The sequence below is a fragment of the Tamandua tetradactyla genome, chromosome 2, assembly GCF_023851605.1.
Source record: "Tamandua tetradactyla isolate mTamTet1 chromosome 2, mTamTet1.pri, whole genome shotgun sequence".
In the NCBI taxonomy this organism is placed as follows: Eukaryota; Metazoa; Chordata; class Mammalia; order Pilosa; family Myrmecophagidae; genus Tamandua; species Tamandua tetradactyla.
Window position 1 is genome coordinate 56,004,196 of NC_135328.1, and position 21,237 is coordinate 56,025,432.

Here is a 21,237-nt window from a genome sequence, read left to right on the forward strand (position 1 = left end):
TCTAGCTGTTGAGGAGATGCTAGTAGGACTGGGGTTACATAAGTGAGGGGAGTTAGAAGCTCATCTTAATTTGGGCCTCCAGCAGCTGTGTTGGAATGCATGGTTCTCCTTCCCACCCTTGGAGAGATAAGCAATGGGAAAAGCCAGAGTCTAACTCAAAACCCACTGCTGGGGCATCCCTTGTTGGCCATCTCATGATCTGACCATCCCAACATATTCTAGTACACTGAGGATGCATCAAGACAAACATCTCACACAGTAAGAGAAAAGACTTAAATCAACAAGGACAAGGCGTGTAGCTGTTAACCCAGAGAAAGCCCAAGCAAAGTTTGGGGATGAAAACAAATACCATAGCCAAGGTAGAAGGTGATTTTTCCGAATCGACGAGATGGTGGTGTGTCACTGATTAAGTCAAGCAACTTAGAATTCAGTTGTATATCGGTTGACAGCCACTGGACCATAATTTATGGTTGGAACTCCCAAAAGAAGACATCAACATAAATGTACAAACTTCTTTACGCTGGGGTGAGTTTGAAGGACCACAATGAGGGCTGATGAGGAGGGTTGGTTTTTATAATAAGTGGAAATTGGGAAACCAGAAATTCTAATGGATAAAGACAGAACAGATGCTTTCCTTGGGAACCTCTAGTGCTCTGGAATTAAGAAATCTCATCTTCCACAGATCCGTTTGGTAGGAATGAAACCACAGGAAAGGAAGCTGAGCACATTGCTTGGAGCTGGCGGGTACTGTAAACCGCTGTAGATTTAAGCAGAGAATTGAGATCTAGAAGTCCCTGATTTCAGAGAGAAAAAAAGAACAGCTGCACATCATCCCGTAGTACATACTGGCAATGGAGTCCACCAGAGCCAACCATCTAATTTTAAATGGTATATAAACAATTGAGAACTTATTTTTCCAAAAGCCCAGAATAGTTTTTTCACTTGTTTGTGTGCCCTCATAAAAGCGACAGAAGCTTTCCAGCAATGAAACAGCATGATTTAAGGCTTCACCCTGTTTGTTGTCTGCAGACCAAACTTCTGTTGACTTTAATGGAGGTTGCCTGCATAAAGAATGCTGCGCACAGAACCCTGGGGAATAAATTTGTTCTGTTTGCTGCAGCTAGAGTCAGAATGAGTTTAGGAGGTCAGGCCTATATATTTCAAAGTCCAGGGCACAGAATAAGCATCTCCCCAACTCTCTATCCATGGTGCCATCACCAAGAACCAAGGATCAAGAGATTTAAGATGAGCTAAGATGGGGCCCTGGAGTCCTTTGCCCAGTAAATGTGGGAAGATGGGAATACAACACAGTTATTAATTTTGCTGCTGATTCTAAAGAAAGAGGTGTTGGCAGCACCTGTGAGGACATACACACACAAAAATAACATAACTAAGTCTGTAGAGGTCATGGCTGGGACATAACATCATGAGGCCCAGTTGGGGGAAATAAGAGGAAGTGGCTCCATGGGGGGAAAAACATGACATCTGGAGATCTATTCAGCTGAGCTGGTGATGGTGGTGACGACTGTGATGGTGACAAAGATGCACAACAAATAACAAAACTGCATGTCTCTGGGGCGTGCAGCTCCAAGGAAAATGGAAGAAGCACAAGAGCCTGCAAAGGCAGGGCTTTCAGTGAAAAATGAGCAGGAAATGTGGCCGAATTGGCCAGAAGCCAGGAGACAAAGCAGAGGTGGGGAGAGGTTGATAACTGGGTTTCTACATTGGTTGGCTAAATGGTTGGATGTTTGGGCTGTGACATCTGCCAGCTCAGAAATGCAGGGAACCTCTAACCTGCGGTGGCAAGATCTCTGTGTCCTTATAATACTCCTGTCCTTTAGCGAGCTCCCTGTGGGCTTTGTATTTCATGTGTGCAAACTCCCAACATGTAGGGAATTGGCCGGGTGCTCTTTCACATTCCCGGGAATGCTGCCGGCACTGAGGGCAGAGATATCTGAATTATGCCTAGTATTTTGAAGAGGGAATCTGAGATTCCTCAATTACCTCCCAAAAAGGAGGAACCCTTGTCATCCTCTTCTGGAAATTCTGCCCACGGATTAAAAGGGTTAGGGAGTCCAGTCCTCGAGGGTTTGGGAGAGATCTTTGGATCCTAGGTCAGTACTGGAAAGGTTCTGTTTTCGTCCCCAGAGAAGAGAAGTCATTCACCAGAGTAGCCTACTCCCTCTAGCCCTCATTTTCCGGGCTACGTGGCCCTCGCCCATGGAATAAAGCGGTTCCCCTTTGACGTCTGCCTCCACTCAGTCAGGGCTCTTCCCAGGGCAGGTCTGGGGTCAGCCTCCCCATCCCCACCATTGAAATGCGACCATTTATGGGGCAAGGGGCTGCTTCTATGTGACTTGTCAACAGGCCTGGACTCAGAAGGGCGTGTTAGGAAGCCCAGCTGTGAACTCAGATGCCACCCACAGTTTCCATCCAGTGTTCCCAGCAAACTCTGTCTCCTAATGGGTTCAGAACTCAGAACAGGAGCAAAGGATGTGGTTAATGATCACCTCTGAAACAGTGGTACACCCACAGACTAGGGGAACCTGGAGTCCCAGATGTCACTGGCTCTCAATTTGGGAAGCTGGGGTCTACAGTCTGGCTGCCAACTACAGTTCTTCAGAAGTAAGTGCTGCTGTGGTTGGCTAAACAGAATTTCTATGTTCAGTCTGACCCTTCCTTCAAAACAGAACTCTGTCAAGAATCATTTAAATTTTCTTCCTGTTTCAGCTAGTGGTGAAGCGGCTCCCTGCTAGACCCAGGTGGTTCTGGCACACACTTCTCTGTGAGCCCATCGCTTTGGTTTTCTGGGCAGCTTCTCCACAGCCCACTAATGAGACCCCGTTAGTGGTTACGAATGTAAATGCATTCTTTGTTAATCCTGTGAGATCAGGATTAGTGAAATGACAGAATTTGTTGCTTCTGTTAGGAAGATATGATACTGGCTGTTGCTATGTCTTTAATTTTATAGGAAACGCAAAAGTATAGCGTTACATAGTCTAAATAAACAACAAGCTGTGGGAGAAAAAATTTAGCACAAAATATTGAAGACTGAAGTTACCCAGTTCTTGCTAACTTTTGAGGAAAATGGAGAATGTGCATTCAGTCTCCCGTGTTCACTCAAAAGGCCCTGTAGCTCAATCACCATTGAAAGGACTTCTTGGGTTTGTTTTAAGTGGTAGATTAATTAAGTCAAATGTATATAAAGTTCATGTGTTTTGTTTCGAGCAATTTCATTTCTGTCTCTACAAAAGGAACTAACAATATGTCCCTTTACCCCAGCGATATGGGGTAGAGGTTGAATAAATCAATGAAATGCTGCCCACATCCAGTGGATAATTAGGGATTTGTAACTTGTTAATGCCCAACTCTGCAAGACAAAGAAAGTTAAGACTGCCCTATCAAGTGCTTAGGATAGCGGAGGAAGAAAACTAGAAAACCAAAGGCTTCATGGCCCTCATACAGAATCAAGATCTTAATATGACAATGTTTCATGAATTCCAGAAATTAAAGAGCAGTAACTAGTCACCGTTCTCTTTCCAAACACTTGCTAAAACTACACATTTATAGTGACTTGAAATATAGAGATAAAATTTAGAATAAATATATAAAGAAAAATTAATGGAAAAAGTTAAAAACCCTAATATGCAAGGAGCACAAAAACCAATTAAGAGAAAAGCTAACTTAATTGAAAAATAAGCAAAGGGAAAAATAAAAACCAAGGATATAAAGGGCAATTCACAACAGATGAAATACACATAACTAATAATTATATGAAACTATCTTTCACCTTACCAACCTCATTAGTAAAAAAAATTAAAAACAAGTTTGTTTTTTTTTCACCTAACAAATTGGTAAAGATTCAAATGATTGACCATGGTCAGCAAAATAATGACCCCCTTCCCCAAAGATGTCCACATTCTCATCCCTTGCATCTGTGACTATTAAGTTACATGGTAAAAGGGACTTTGCAGATGTGATTAAGAATCTTGAGACGAAGAGATTATCCTGGGTTATCGAGGTGAACCCAGTGTAATCACGAGGGTCCTTATAAGAAGGCAGAAGGATCAGCCAGAGAAGGAGATGTGACAACAGAAGCAGAGGTCAGAGAGAGAGATCTGAAGATGCTACACTGCTGGCTGTGCAGATGGAGGAAGGGACCACCTGCTGAAGAATGCAGGCAGCCTCAGAGGCTGGAAAAGGAAAGGGAACAGATTCTCCTCTAGAGCCTCCAGAAGGAATGCAGTCCTGCCAACACCCTGATTTTAGGACTTCTGACCTCCAGAACTGTAAGATAACAAATTCGTGTTCTTTTAAACCACTAAGTTTGTCAAAACAGCAACAGGAACTAATATATTGGCAATACCCAGAGATGGCAAAGATATGGATGAAGCAAACATTCACATTTGCTGTTGGAAGGAGTGTACATTGGTACAGAAAGTATCACAATTATTAACAGGCACTTACCTTTGCCTCTAAATGTATCAGTTTAGCCTAAGATACTCGGTGATGTTTGCAATGTGTGTCTGTACAAGGGTAGGCATCACAGCATTATGAAAGGAGTGCAAATTTGGGACTAATATAAAGGTTTACTTTTTCTAACTTTTTATTTTGAAATAATTTCAAATGCAAAGAAAAAGTGCAAGAGTAAAATTTCTGCATGCCCTTCCCTTAGATCTACTGATTGTTAACATTTTATCTCATTTGCTTGATTGTTTTCTTTCTTTCTGAACCACTAAATGACTGTTAGTGAGGAAGTTAGCAAATTATTTTCCAGTCACAGAATGGAATACTATGAAGTAAAACTGTAAATGATATAAATCTGTTAACTCGATAACACATTCACTCATTTATTCAGCAAATATTCTTCAAGGTGCTATTACTTCCTTGCCCTGTCCAGTCATTGCTGCTGCTTGTTGCTATGATTTTTATTTTATGTTATTTTTTGCATGGGCAGGCACCGGGAATCGAACCCGGGTCTCCTGTATGGCAGGTGAAAACTCTGCCTGCTAAGCCACCGTAGCCCACCCTGCTGTGATTTTTAAATAACAGCAGCCACTCTTTGACGTGCCTCCAGGAACTGTACATGCAGATCATATCCGGTCGTCATGATAACCCTGCAACACCGGGATTACTATTTCCTCATCATGGAGAAACTTAAGGCTCAGAGGAGGATAACGTGTCTTCTCAGGGCCACATGTCTGGTGGTGGTGGCACCATTTGAAACAAATCTGTGAAGCACCAAAGCTCACACTGGTTTTTCCTCTCCTATTTTTCCTCTTCTGCTTCTATCTCATTCTATTTACCGCTGCAATGATTTGGGAAGAGACTCACTCACTGACGTACCTCTATACAGATCTTTTTGCCTGAGCGACCCTACTCCCTATCACACAGGGACTGGTACATTTTAAGCAGGGGCTTGGGAGAGCCAGGCAACATGTTCTTATGTACTTTCTCCCCAACTTACTCTATCCAAATAATAGCAAGAGAAGGCAATGAGTATCCTGCTAGGATGGTGTCCCAGACACAGTACATCACACTAGAAGCTTCTTCCTTGGCCAATTTTTTTCACAATAAGTATGTGTTCACATCAGAATCAGTAACTGAGCTTTCATTGTTTGTTTCAAGTTGTAATACCTTTTTATGCAAGAGAGGAAAATGTGGGTGAGTGGTCCAGGGAAGAGAGACAAGGTCTGAAGGAGCCTAACTTTAAATCTGCTGTGTGGCTTTGACAGCTCAGTCCCTTCTTTGTGGGTCATTTGTGGATCCAAGAATCTGAACTATGATGATCTCCCTGGGGTTGGGGTGGGGGCGTCAGATCCCAGAAATGCTTTCAGACTGTAGGTCACAGATGGGGTCTGGAAAGATTATCTGGTCCAGATGATCTGGATATATGATTCAGCTTCCCCCATCAAACAGTTAAGTGTCTAACCCTCCAAGGGCCAATGGTCAATCAGTTTTCACATCTGAAACCTGTCAGAACTTTCTGACTTTTGACAACTAACTAAATAGGAATATTTGCCCATGTTTTTATATATCAAATAATAAAGGATAGGGGAAGCCCTCTAGCCTCTTTTGGCTCTCAATTTTAAATAGGATCAGTAAAGAAATTGAAACATTTTTGAGAAACAGAAGCATCCTAAACTTCCAATGATACACCTCACATCCACAAACCTGTCTCACTTTGGGATCAGACTTGGAAGCCTCTGAACCTTAACAATGAATAAGAAAATGAGCCTTTTTTGACAAGAAATACCAATTTCTATTTCCTGGATGTTTTCTTCCATTTTGAAGCCTCAGCTACTCAGAGAGCCTCATACAGTACAATTTCTCTGCAGAGCCTATAAGATCTCAGCAATTGGTGGAAAGTGTGGCCTACCTGCCATCTTCTTTTCAAAAAAGGGCTGGATGAGTGCACCCAAATTTGACTTGTCTGCCACAGCTCCTTTCAGCAGTTGCCCACAGCAGACTGAAAGAGAGACGAATAGAAAGACACCTGCTAAATTTTAAACAGAAAGAAGAGTGGGGGATAAAAGAACCCCCGCATTGCCTGCTGGGGGTGAGAAGCGAGAAGGTCACTGAAAAAAATACAAAAGAATTTTTCTGTGTGGGCATATGTTCAAGTAAAAATAAATATCAAAAAGAAACTGGGAGTGGGGGAAGGAGTGGAGGAGGAAGATGGGGAATAAAAAAGAATGCATTTGGCAAAGAACATATTAAAAATGAATGGAAGGTGCACGGGTGGTTCAGTGATAGAATGCTTGCCTTCCGTGCGGGAGACCCGGGTTCGATTCCCCGTCCATGCACACACAACCACTAGAAAAAAAGAATGGTGCAAGGCAGCCACCTAATAAGGGACACCACCAACAGAGAACTCCTGCAGGTCCCAGTTACACCTCGAATCACTGAACAGAATTGGATGCTGTCTGGGGTGGTGCTGAAGAATAACATTCAGGTGGAGAACTACTTACCACAGTCCTGGGGGACGTGCCATCAGTGTGTTCCTAGTCATATTATTACCACACAGGGAAGGGTAGGGAAGTTGCTGCCTCCATAGCCCTTCCAGTTTTCCAGGAATTTCTATGGGGTAGTGGTTCATGGTGTTTAGTCCATAAAAAGGATTAATTTATATAATAAACAGACTAACTCATAATTAAAAGGCACCATAGTATAGCTACCTGACTAGTCACCTCTGTCCCCTTTGGGATGCATGCTCCCTGTAGCCAGGAGCCTTTGGTGATTCCCACTGTGTCTCTAGCTCTGAGCCAGCATACAGGAGCTATTAATCAACAAGGGAGAAAATTAATACAGGTTACCCTCTCCTTGGCTATGAAAGCCCTAATAGCCAAAGCCAGAAGATGTAAGCTGTATCTTCATGAGTTGTTAATCATACAATTTGTTTTTCTTAACTTTAGGGTTAGGGAGTTTTCTTTGTATACCAGAAGAACCAAAAACGATCCTAAAATTAATTGCATAAAATGAATGTTTAGAACGACAGCCACCAAGGATTTATTTCTCAATGATATGCTTAAGTCACTGTATAAATGACAGCAGTGAGTTCAGGTGATGCAATGGTGGCTCAGTGGCAGAGTGCTTGCCTGTGATGCCAGAGACCCAGGTTCAATTCCTGGTGCCTGCCCATGCAAAAAATAAATAAATAAAATAAATGACAGCAGTGACTGTATCCAAAGTGGTTCACAGCTTCACTAGCTAAGGATAATATAAGTAATAATAAAGTCTGAGAATAACTTAGAATCTTCTATATGCCAAGCACTGATAAGTATGCCTGGCCTTATTCAGCATATTTATAAATCTGTTTTAGAAGGAAAGAAACTGATCATGGAATCAGATAAAGAGATATTTTTAAATCCATGTATGTTAATTCTGACATATATGCTGTGCTGGCTTGAAAGGATGTATGTCCCCTAGAAAAGCGATGTTTTAATCTAAATCCCATTTCATTAAGGCAGAATAATCTCTATTCAATACTGTATGTTTGAAACTGTAATCAGATCATCTCCCTGGAGATGTGACTTAATCGAGAGTGGCTGTTAAACTGAATTAGGTGACAACATGTCTCTACCCATTTGGGTGGGTCTTAAAAAGTTTCTGAAGTCTTATAAAAGAGGAAACATTTTGGAGAATGAAGGAGATTCAGAGAGAGCAGAGGAGAATGACAGCCAAGAGAAGCAGATTCCACCAGCCAGCAACCTTTGGAGATGAAGAAGAAAAATGCCTCCCGGGGAGCTTCATGAAACAGGAAGCCAGGAGAAGAAGTTAGCAGATGATGCCATGCTTGCCATGTGCCCTTCCAGATGAGAGAGAAATTCAGTGTTCGCCATGTGCCTCTCACTTGAGAGAGAAACCCTGAACTTCATTGGCCTTCTTGAACCAAGGTATCTTTTCCTGGATGGATGCCTTCGATTGGACATTTCTATAGACTTGTTTTAATTGGGACATTTTCTCGGCCTTGGAACTGTAAACTAGCAACTTACTAAATTCCCCTTTTTAAAAGCCATTCCGTTTCTGGTATATCGCATTCCAATAGCTAGCAAACTAGAGCATATGCCATATTTTTATCTAATTCTACGATCTGTTTCTCTCCTTCTAAAATAGGTTTATAAATATGCTTAAAACTTTAAAGGAAAAGAGTTTAAAAAGAGTAAACTAAAAAAAGAACCAGATGGAAATACTGAACTAGAAAATACAATATCTCAAGTAAAAAAAAAAATTACTGATGGGCTTAGTAGCTGGGAGGATATGACGAGAAAATCTCAGTGAATTTGAAGTCAGAAAAATAGGACAATTCAAAGTACACAAACTGCCCACATCCTCCACCAAAAAAAAAGGTACACAAACCGAAGTCAAGGGGGGTGGGCGGGGGAGGAGGAAAAGGCTGGGAAAATAAAAGAACAAAACCTCAGGGACCTAGAGGACAATCGAAGTCTCAGAAAGAAGGGGACGGGGAAAGAGAAAGTGGAAAGGAGAGAACGAGAGGGAGCGAAGATAAAAATGAAAGAAAAAATATCTGAGAAAATAATGGCAGAAGAATTTCCAAGTTTGATGAAAAATACCAACCCTCAGATCGAGAATCTCTGAGGCCCAGTCAGAGTAAACACAGATAAAGCCGCATCTGGATAAATTATAATCAAATTGCTGAAAACTAAAGCTAAGGATAAATTACTAAAGCAGTTAGAAAACAGAAAAGATGTATTATATAAAGGGAAACAATGGTAGTTTAGAACCATCTCTGGCTTCTTGTCAGAAGCAATGCAAGCCAGAAGACACTGGAATGACACCTTTAAAGTGCTGAGAGAGAAAATTGTCAAGAAAGATTTCTAAAAAGAGTGTAAACATCCTTCAAAAATGAAGGTGAAATAAAAACATTTTCGACAGAGGAGCGCTGGGAGAATTTATTACCAGCAAGACTTGTACTACAAGAAATGTTCAAGAAATTCTGCTGTAGGCTGGGGGGAAAAAAAAAGAGTTATCAGAAGCTTCAGTCTAAACAAAGAAATGAAGTGTGTTGACATGTAGGTAAATATAAAAGCCCTTCCCCCCCCCCATTTCTCAACTTCTTTAGAAGACAAATGTCTGTTAAAGTAAAAATAACTGCAAAGTATTATAAGGTTTATGACATATTTAGAAGTAAAATGTACGGCAATGAATGCACAAAGGACAGGAGCAACGTACACGGAAATAAATTGCTGTAATGTATTTTTAAATGTTTTTTATTGTGAAATACAACGTATACAGAAAGAGGAAAAGCAATAATTTTCACAATACATTGTAACACTGATGTCAAAGTTTGGTATGGGTTATGATTTCACATTTTCAGGTTTTTCTTTCTAGCTGCTCCAAAACACTGGAAGCTAAAAGAAATTTCATTGTAGTGATTCAGCAGTCATACTCATTTGTTAAATCCTGTCTTTTCTGTTATAATCCCTCCACCTTTGATCCTACTCCTGATCTATAGGGGTCTTTGGGCTATGCTCATTACAGCTTTTTCATGTTGAAAAGGGGTCAATAATATAGGATGGGATTAGTTGACATTTGTTCTAGTTTGCTAGCTGCTGGAATGCAATATACCAGAAACAGAATGATTTTTAAAAAGGGGAATTTAATTAAAGTTGCTAGTTTACAGTTCTAAGGCCGAGAAAATGTCCCAATTAAAACAAGTCTATAGAAATGTCCAATCAAAGATACCTTGGTTCAAGAAGGCCGATGAAGTTCACAGTTTCTCTCTCAAGTGAAAGGGCACATGGGGAACACAGTCAGAGTTTCTCTCTCATCTGGAAAGGCACATGGGGAACACAGTCATGGTTCCTCTGTCATCTGGAAGGGCACATGGTGAGCATGGCGTCATCTGCTAGCTTCTTCTCCTGGCTTCCTGTTTCATGAAGCTCCCTGGGAGGCGTTTTCCTTCTTCATTTCCAAAGGTGGCTGGCTAGTGGACTCTCTGCTTTGTGGTGCTGCATCATTCTCTGCTCTCTCCGAATCTCCATTCTCCAAAATGTTTCCTCTTCTATAGGACTCCAGAAACTTATCAAGTTTCTCCACCAAATGGGTGAAGACATGTCGTCACCTAATCCAACAACCACTCTTGACTTAATCACCTCTCCAGGGAGATGATCTGATTAGTTTCAAACATACAGTATTGAATAGGGATTATTCTGCTTTTATGAAATGAGATTTAGATTAAAACATGGCTTTTCTAGGGGACATACATCCTTTCAAACCGGCACAACATTCTTGGAGAGGCTGGCCCCTTTGGGTTTCAGGACCCATCCTGCCCAGGAACCTCTGGAGTTTATAGGTTTCAGGAACCTAGTAGTTTAGTACATGAAACTTTTGTAGCATCTCAGGTGTTCTTTAGGGCTGACAGAAATAACGCTAAACATGTCTTACAGTGTCTTCACTTCGTTATACAATCAGCAGTACTCTCAATTTTAGACAGTTTTCATTGGTCCAAAGAGACAAAGAACCGATAAATACAGCCTCATCAAATAACAAATGAAAACCTCCCCTAATTTTTTGTCTCTTCCCCCCAGTTACTTACCACTGCTGTTGCTGGCTCTTCCTCCCAATTATTTACCACTGCTATTGCTGTCTTTCTGTTAACTCTAGGCCATAGCATGCAATATTAGTTTCCCCCATACCCATCTATTACTGACTCTTTGTTCAAGGAGTTCATGCAATAACTTATGTATAATTTTTTGGGATACATGGAACTATACATCCCCTTTCATTCATAGTCACCTTCAATATGGTTATATAACCCCATAATTAGCCACCATCAATTCTATCCATTCCCTTAATTTAAGTTCAACCTCATTGGGTAACCTGTCCCAGGTCTCTAGCTTCGGTGTACTTCTACGTCTCCTATATTTTACAGTGTAAAACCTTTAAGATTACTGTCATGGTTAGGGACAGGTGTCAACCTGGCCAAGTTGTGGTACCTGTTCATCTGATTGGGCAAGCGCTGGCCTGTCTGTTGCAATGAGGACATTTCATAGGATTAGGTCATGATCACATCAGCTACATCCACAGCTGATTCCATTTGTAATCAGCCAAAGGGGAGTGTCTTCTGCAATTAGTGATGCTAAATGCAATCATGGGAAGCCTTTTAAAGAGGACTCAGAGGAGACAGGCTCCATTCCTGCTTTGGCTGGTGAGCCTCTCCTGTGGAGTTCATCCAGGCCATCCATCAGAGTCATCAGCTTCGCAGCCTGCCCTGTGGATTTTGGACTCTGCGTTCCTATGGTCACGTGAGACACTTTCATAAATTTTATATTTGCAAGTGTTCCCTGTTGATTCTGTTTCTCTAGAGAACCCTAACTAATACATCTTGGTACCAGGAGTGGTTCTTAAGGAACAGAATCTTAAAAATGGGTGTTTATGAATGGTTTTCTACTCTGACTGGGCTCAGAGACACTAAGGACTCTGATTCCCGTAATCAGAATGACACTCCCAATCCATGGACTGAGTTGGCAAAGAAGATAGTCAAAATATCATCATTCGATTCTCCTAATGCTTCGCTTGTACGAAGCCAGACTCTGGGGGATAATGTTTTTGACACCTTTACAGAGTTTTGTAGAAATAAGAGTTATAGAGATGTTGGTTGGTTGTTGTTAGATACACTGTCTACATTAAAGGGTGAAAGGGATGGGCTTAAGGCTTCAAACAAGAAGCTTAAGTGCAGTCTGAAAGATGTAGAGGTTTCTATGAGTAGCCTGAAGGAAAATTTTATTTCCTGTAGCCGTAGACTTGAGATCTCTGAAAATCAGACTCAGAATCTTATTGTTAGAGTAGCAACTTTACAACGTAAACTGAAATCTCAGTCTTGCATGGTGTCTGCTGTTAAAGTGAGGGCATTGATTGGAAAGGAGTGGGACCCTGAAAAATGGGATGGTGACATATGGATTGATAATGATGTTGGGGGTGAGGTTGAAACCCTAGACCATGCTGAGCCTTCTTTAGATAACCCTGTAATAGTCTGCCCTGAGGACATAGCCGCCCCACCTCCAGCCTGCCTTGAGGAATTGGCCACCCAACCTCCTCCTGAAGGGATGAGCCCTAGAGTTATTAATCCTGTCTCACCAGATGAAACTGCAAATGAAAGCCCTGAAGCAAATGGCTTGGAAGATATTTCTAATTCTTTTCATGACCCACCCCCATAACCCCTCATTTCTTCTAGACCTATAACTAGACTAAAGTCCCAACAGGCCCCTAAAGGTGAGGTACAAAGTATCACACATGAGGAGGTACGTTATACTCCAAAAGAACTGTGTGAGTTTTCCAATTTATATAGACAGAAATCAGGGGAATATGTGTGGCAATGGATTTTAAGAGTGTGGGATAATGGTGGGAGGAATATAAGGCTGGATCAGGCTGAATTTATTGATATGGGCCCACTAAGCAGAGATTCTGCATTCAATGTTATAGCTAGAGCAGTTAGAAAAGGTGTTAACAGCTTGTTTGGGTGGTTGGTTGAAACATGGATCAAAAGGTGGCCAACATTACCAGAGGTTGAAATGCCAGAACTGCCCTAGTATAATGTAGATGAGGGGATCCAGAGGCTTAGAGAGATTGGGATGTTAGAGTGGATTTATCATGCAAAGCCTGCTCTTACACCCCAGGAATGTCCAGAGGATGCACCTTGTACCAGAACAGTGAGAAATAAGTTTGTGAGACTAGCACCATCATCCCTCAAGAGCTCTGTGGTTGCACTTCTCTGTAGGTCAGATATTACTGTAGGAAATGCTGTCACTGAGCTAGAATCCTTAAACACAATGGGAATGACAGGATCCCGAGTTGGCAGAAGCCAGGTGGCAGCACTTAATCACCAAAGACAGGGTAGACGTGGCTATTATAATAGACAACAAACTCAAAGGAGGCATCAAAATTATATGACACGCAGAGATTTGTGGCATTGGCTAGTAAATCATGGGGTGCCTAGAAATACAATAGAAGGGCAGTCTACTAAATTCTTGTTGGAGCTGTATAAACAAAAGAGTTCTAGGTCAAGGGAACAGAAGTCTAACCTGAATTACAAAAGCACAGAGTCACGGCCCCTTAATCAATTTCCAGACTTGAAACAGTTTACAGACCCTGAGCCCCTTGAATGAAGGGGAGGCCAGGTCCCTATGGGGGAGAAACCTGTTACACTGCCACAAATTTATACTGTTAACCTTCCTCTAAGTCTTCCCCAAGGAGACCGACGGCCTTTTACCAGGGTAACTGTGCATTGGGGAAAAGGAAATGATCAGATATTTCGGGGATTATTAGACACTGGTTCAGAAGTGACATTAATTCCAGGGGACCCAAAATGTCACTCTGGACCATCAGTCAGAGTGGGGGCTTATGGAGGCCAGGTGATCAATGGAGTTTTAGCTCAGGTCCGTCTCACAGTGGGTCCAGTGGGCCCCCGGACCCATCCTGTAGTTATTTCCCCAGTTCCGGAATGTATAATTGGCATAGACATACTGAGCAACTGGCAGAATCCCCACGTTGGTTCTCTAACTCGTGTAGTGAGGGCTATTATGGTGGGAAAGGCCAAGTGGAAGCCACTAGAACTGCCCCTACCAAGCAAAATAGTAGATCAAAAGCAATACCATATTCCTGGAGGGATTGCAGAGATTACTGCCACTCTTAAGGACTTGAAAGATGCAGGGGTGGTGATTCCCACCACATCCCCGTTCAACTCTCCTATTTGGCCTGTGCAGAAAACAGATGAGTCTTGGAGAATGACAGTGGATTATCGTAAACTCAACCAGGTGGTAACTCCAATTGCAGCTGCTGTTCCAGATGTAGTATCATTGCTTGAGCAAATCAATACATCCCCTGGTACTGGTATGCAGCTATTGATCTGGCAAATGCTTTTTTCTCAATAGCTATTAGTAAGGACCACCAGAAACAGTTTGCTTTCAGCTGGCAAGGTCAGCAATATACTTTCACTGTCCTACCTCAGGGGTATATCAACTCTCCAGCCCTATGTCATAATCTTGTTCGCAGAGAGCTTGATCGTTTCTCCCTCCCACAAGACATCACACTGGTCCATTATATTGATGATATCATGTTGATTGGACCTAGTGAGCAAGAAGTAGCAACTACTCTAGATTTACTGGTAAGGCATTTGTGTGTCAGAGGATGGGAGATAAATCCAACAAAAATACAGGGGCCTTCCACCTCAGTAAAATTTCTAGGTGTCCAGTGGTGTGGGGAATGTCGAGATATCCCTTCTAAGGTGAAGGATAAATTGCTGCATCTGGCCCCTCCCACAACCAAAAAAGAGGCACAACGCCTAGTTGGTCTTTTTGGATTTTGGCGACAACATATTCCTCATTTGGGTGTGCTACTCCGGCCCATTTATTGAGTGACGAGAAAAGCTGCTAATTTTGAGTGGGGACCTGAACAAGAGGAGGCTCTGCGACAGGTCCAGGCTGCTGTGCAAGCTGCTCTGCCACTTGGGCCATATGATCCAGCAGATCCAATGGTGCTGGAAGTGTCAGTGGCAAATAGATATGCTGTCTGGAGCCTTTGGCAGGCCCCTATAGGAGAATCACAATGCAGACCCTTAGGATTTTGGAGCAAAGCCTTACCATCTGCTGCAGATAACTACTCTCCTTTTGAGAAACAGCTTTTGGCCTGCTACTGGGCCTTAGTAGAGACTGAACGCTTAACCATGGGCCACCAAGTTACCATGAGACCTGAGTTGCCTATCATGAGTTGGGTGTTGTCTGACCCACCAAGCCATAAAGTTGGGCGTGCACAGCAGCACTCTATTGTAAAGTGGAAATGGTATATACGAGATAGAGCCAGAGCAGGTCCTGAAGGCACAAGTAAGTTACATGAAGAAGTGGCACAAATGCCCATGGTTTCCACTCCTGCTGCCACATTACCTTCTCTTTCCCAGACCAGAGCTATGGCCTCTTGGGGAGTTCCTTACAGTGAATTGACTGAGGAAGAGAAAACTCGGGCCTGGTTTACAGATGGTTCAGCACGATATGCAGGTACCACCCGAAAGTGGACAGCTGCAGCATTACAACCCCTTTCTGGGGTGTCCTTGAAGGACAGTGGTGAGGGGAAATCCTCCCAGTGGGCAGAACTTCGAGCAGTGCACCTGGTTGTTCATTTTGCTTGGGAGGAAAACTGGCCAGAGGTGCGTTTGTATACTGACTCATGAGCTGTTGCTGATGGTTTGGCTGGATGGTCAGGGACTTGGAAAGACCATAATTGGAAAATTGGTGACAAAGAGGTCTGGGGAAGAAGTATGTGGATAGACCTTTCTGAGTGGGCTAAAAACATGAAGATATTTGTGTCCCATGTGAATGCACACCAGAGGGTGACTTCAGCAGAGGAAGATTTTAATAATCAAGTGGATAAGATGACCCGTTCTATGGATACCAGTCAGCCTCTTTCCCCAGCAACTCCTGTTATTGCCCAATGGGCTCATGAACAAAGTGGTCATGGTGGTAGGGATGGAGGTTATGCATGGGCTCAGCAACATGGACTTCCACTCACCAAGGCTGACCTGGCTACAGCCACTGCTGAGTGCCCAGTCTGCCAGCAGCAGAGACCCACACTCAGCCCCCGATATGGCACCATTCCCCAAGGTGACCAGCCAGCTACATGGTGGCAGGTTGATTACATTGGACCACTCCCTTCATGGAAGGGGCAGCGATTTGTTCTAACTGGAATAGACACATACTCTGGATATGGGTTTGCTTTCCCTACATGCAATGCTTCTGCCAAAACTACTATCCGTGGGCTTACAGAATGCCTTATCCATCATCATGGTATTCCACATAGCATTGCTTCGGATCAAGGAACACACTTCACAGCAAATGAAGTGCGGGAATGGGCACATACTCATGGAATTCTCTGGTCTTACCATGTTCCCCATCATCCAGAAGCAACTGGATTGATAGAACGGTGGAATGGCCTTTTGAAAACTCAATTACGGTGCCAACTAGGTGGCAAAAACTTGAAAGGCTGGGGTAATGTTCTCCAGGAAGTTGTGTATGCTCTGAATCAGCGTCCGCTGTATGGTGCTGTTTCTCCCATAGCCAGGATCCATAGGTCCAGGAACCAAGGGGTGGAAATGGGTGTGGTGCCACTCACTATTACTCCTAGTGATCCACTAGGAAAATTTTTGCTTCCTGTCCCTGCTACCCTGAGTTCTGTTGGTCTACAGGTTTTAGTTCCAAAATGGGGTGTGCTTTCTCCAGGAGAAACAACAGTGATACCACTGAACTGGAAGTTAAGATTGCCACCTGGCCACTTTGGGCTACTTATGCCTCTGGATCAACACACCAAGAAGGGGATTACATTATTGTCTGGGGTAATTGACCCTGACTATCAGAAGGAAGTAGGACTGCAACTACATAATGGAGGTAAAGAAGAGTTTTCTTGGAATATAGGAGATCCCCTGGGGCGTCTATTAGTACTACCATGCCCTGTGATTAAAATCAATGGAAAACTGCAACAACACAATCCAGGCAGGACCACTAGTGGCTCTGAGACTTCAGGAATGAAGGTTTGGGTCACCCCACCAGGCAAAGAACCACGGCCAGCTGAAGTGCTTGCTGAGGGGAAAGGGAACATGGAATGGGTAGTGGAAGAAGGTAGTGATAAATATGAACTTCGACCACGTGATCAGTTACAGAAACGAGGACTGTAATGCTGTTTTGTTCGTGTTATACTATTTAAGTTGTAAGATATCAAGTTTAAGAATGAATGTTGCCCAAGGATTTGCATGCTATTCTGGAGAGATTTAATGTGTTTCCAGTTATATGCAGGACAGTTGAGTATTGTCAGGTAAAAGAAAAAATGTGTGCTTATTTGTTTTCATTTGGAAATTAAGTATGCTCTAAGGTGATATATATATATATATATATATATATATATGTAGGTGCCAAGTTGACAAGGGGTGGACTGTCATGGTTAGGGACAGGTGTCAACTTGGCCAAGTTGTGGTACCTGTTCATCTAATTGGGCAAGCGCTGGCCTGTCTGTTGCAATGAGGACATTTCATAGGATTAGGTCATGATCACATCAGCTACATCCACAGCTGATTCCATTTGTAATCAGCCAAAGGGGAGTGTCTTCTGCAATTAGTGATGCTAAATGCAATCATGGGAAGCCTTTTAAGGAGGACTCAGAGGAGACAGGTTCCATTCCTGCTTTGGCTGGTGAGCCTCTCCTGTGGAGTTCATCCAGGCCATCCATCAGAGTCATCAGCTTCGCAGCCTGCCCTGTGGATTTTGGACTCTACGTTCCTACGGTCACATGAGACACTTTCATAAATTTTATATTTGCAAGTGTTCCCTGTTGATTCTGTTTCTCTAGAGAACCCTAACTAATACAATTACCTTTACCAGAATCATAATAGCAAAATCAAATAGTATCTATCCTTATGGGTCTAATTCATTTCACTCAGCATTATGTCCTCAAGGTTTATCCATGTTGTCATATGCTTCAGGACCCCATATCGTCTTACTACTGCATAATATTCCATCATATGACTATACCACGTTTTATTTATCCATTCATCTGTTGATGGGCACTTGGGTTGTTTCCATCTTTTGGCAATTGTGAAAAGTGCCACTATGAACATTGGTGTACAAATGTCTGCTTGTGTCACTGCTTTCAGCTCTTTTGGATATATACCGAGTAGTGGTATTGTTGATAACCCAATTTTTAGCTTTAGCTGACAACCACCAAACTGTCTTCCACAGCAGCTACACCATCATACATTCCCACCAGCAATGAATAAGTGTTCCAATTTCTCTACATCCTCTCCAACATTTGTAGCTTTCTGTTTGTTTAATAGCAGCCAAACTTATAGATGTGAGGAGTTATCTCATTATAGTCTTGATTTGCATTTCCCTTATAACTAATGAAGATTAGCATCTCTTCAAGTGCTTTTTAGCCTTTCTGTTTGCTCTTTGGAAAAATATCTATTCATATCCTTTGCCCATTTTGTTTGTTCTTTTGTTGTTGAGTTGTATAATTTATATTCACAGGATATCAAGCCTATATCCAATATGTGGTTTCCAAATATTTTCTCCCACTGAGTTAGCTTCCTCTTCATCTTTTTAACAAAATCCTTTGAGGCACAGAAGCTCTTGATTTTAAGGAGTTCCTATTTATCTATTTTTCTTTTGCTGCTTGTATTTGAGTGTAAATTTTAAGAAGCTACTTTCTATTACTCGGTCTTGAAGGTATTTCCCTATATTTTCTTCTAGGAGTATTATGGTATTGGCTCTTACATTTAGGTCTTTAATCCATTTTATATTAATTTTTATATAGGGTGTCAGATGGGGTCCTCTTTCATTTTTTATTTTGGCTATTGATATCAAGTTTTCCCATGCTCATTTATTGAAAAGACTATTCTGCCCCAGTTCAGTGGATTTGGGAGCCTTATCAAAGATCAATTGACCATAGATTTGGTGGTCATCTCTATATTCTTGCTTTGATTCCATTGGTCAATACTTGTACCTTTGTGTCAGTACCATGCTGTCTTGACCACTGTGGCTTTATAGTAAGCTTTAAGGTCAGGAAGTGTTAGTCCTCCCATTTCTTTTTTAGGATATCTTTAGCTATTCGAGGTCTCTTTTCTTTCCAAGTAAATTTGGTAACTAGTTTCTCCAAGTCTTCAAAGTAGGTTGTTGGAATCCTGATCGATATTGCATTGAATCTGTAGATCAGTTTGGGTAGAATTGACATCTTAAAGACACTCAACCTTCCTATCCATGAGCGTGGACTGTCTTTCCATTTATTTAGGTCTTCTTTGATTTCTTTAGAAATGTTTTGTAGTTTTCAGTGTACAAGTCCTTGACATTCCTGATTAAGCGTATTCCTAGATATTTGATTCTTTTGGTTGCTATTTTGAATGGAATTTTTTCCTTAATTGTTTCTTCAATTAGGTCATTACCTGTGTATAGAAACTTTATTGACTTTTGTGCATTTATCTTGTATCCCACCACTTTGCTGAATTTATTAGCTTAAGTAACTTTGTCATAGATTTCTCAGTGTTTTCCAAGTATAGGATCATGTCATCTGTCAATAATGAAAGTTTATTTTCTTCCTTTCCTATTTGGATGGATTTTCTTTCTTTCTCCTGTCTGATTGCTCTAGTTAGGACTTTTAGTATAATGTTAATAATAGTGGTGATAATGGGCATCCCTGTCTCATTCCCAAATTAGATTTTCTGTGTCTCACCATTAAGTATGATGCTGGCTATCAGTTTTTCATATATGCCTTTTATGATATTGAGGAAGATTAATTTGATTCCTACCCTTCGAAGTGTTTTTATCAGAAAAGGATGCTGATTTTCTCAAATGTTTTTTCAGCACCAAACAATATCATCATGCGACTTTTCCCTTTCAATTTGCTAATGTCCTGTATTACTTTGATTGATTTTCTTATATTAAACCATGCTTGTATTCTTGGTATAAACCCAACTTGGTTGTGATGTATAATTCTTTCAGTGTCTCACTGGATTCAACTTGCTAGCATTTTGTTGAGTATTTTTGCATCTGTGTCCACTAGGGAGATTGGGCTGTAGTTTTCCCTTCTTGTAGAGTCTTTATCCAGTTTTGGTATTAGAATGATGTTAGCTTCATAAAATGAATAGGTAGCATCCCTTATTTTTTTTTAGTTGCATGATCCAGGAATGGAACCTGGGTCTCTTGCATGTAAGGCAAGCATTCTACCACTGAACCACCCTTGCACCTTGTAGCATTCCTTTTTCATCAACTTTTTGGAAGCGTTTGAGCAGGATTGGTATGAGCTCTTTTTGAAATGTTTGATAAAACTCCCCTGTGAGTAGATAGAAATACTAGTAGTCATTGAGAGGGAGGGGAGGGAGCATGGTATGCATGAGCTTTTTCTTTTTCCTTTTTTATTTGTTTTTCTGGAGTGATGCAAATGTTAAAAAAAATGATCATGGTGATGAATAACCAATTATGTGATGGTATTGTGAGCCATTAATTGCACACCATGTATGGAATGTTTGTATGTTAAATTTTATCAACAATAATATTACAAAAAACAAAAGCAAAAAACTCCCCTGGAGAGCCATCTGGCCTTGGGCTTTTCTTTGTAGGAAGGTTTTGATAATTAATTGGATCTCTTTACTTGTAAGTGGTTTGTTGAGAACTTCTATTTCTTCTCGAGTCAGTATAGATAGTTTTATGTTTCTAAGAACTTGCCCATTTTATCTATGTTGTCTAGTTTGTTGGCATATAGTTATTCATAGTGTCCTCATGATTTTTAAAATTTCGTCAGGATTAATGGTAATGACCCCTCTCTCATTTCTGATTTTATTTACATCCTCTCTGTTTTTTTCTTTGTCAACCAAGCTAAGGGTCCATCAATTTTATTGATTTTATCAAAGAACCAACATTTAGTTTTATTGATTCTTTCTATTATTTTTTAGTTCTCCTGCTCATTTATTTGCTTTGGGGTTAGTTTGCTATTCTTTCTCTAGTTCTTCTCGGTGAGTTAAGTCTTCGATTTTTGCTCTTTCTTCTTTTTAATATAGGCATTTAGGGCAATAAATTTCCCTCTCAGAAGTGCCTTTGCTGCATCCCATAAGTTCTGATAATGTTATATTCTCATTTTCATGCATCTCCAGATATTTAGTGATTTCTCTAGGAATCACTTCTTTGACCCACTGATTATTTAAGAGTGTATTGTTTAATCTCCATATATTTGTGAAAGTTTGGTTCT

At 41.4% G+C, this 21,237-nt stretch overlaps 1 protein-coding gene and 1 non-coding gene across 18 annotated transcripts in view; both read right to left on the reverse strand.

Annotated features, from left to right (window-relative positions):
• AK8 (adenylate kinase 8) overlaps window positions 1-21,237 on the reverse strand; it is a 193,674-nt gene that overhangs the window by 93,518 nt on the left and 78,919 nt on the right. For 15 of the 17 annotated variants that reach the window (XR_013170131.1, XR_013170154.1, XR_013170138.1 and 12 more), the window contains one exon: window positions 6,380-6,469. The exons of 1 other annotated variant lie outside the window; for it this stretch is intronic. Coding sequence is in view for 13 of the 16 variants with exons in the window: in XM_077147388.1 (XP_077003503.1) it covers window positions 6,380-6,469 (90 nt within the window). In the remaining 3 variants the exon portion in view is untranslated. Of the gene's footprint in view, window positions 1-6,379; window positions 6,470-6,492; window positions 7,280-21,237 lie in introns of those variants that run through there. One more of the 17 variants, XM_077147424.1, reaches the window with a different exon arrangement.
• On the reverse strand, window positions 20,166-20,236 carry TRNAV-UAC (transfer RNA valine (anticodon UAC)). The gene has a single exon. It is a non-coding gene; the product is annotated as a tRNA-Val (tRNA).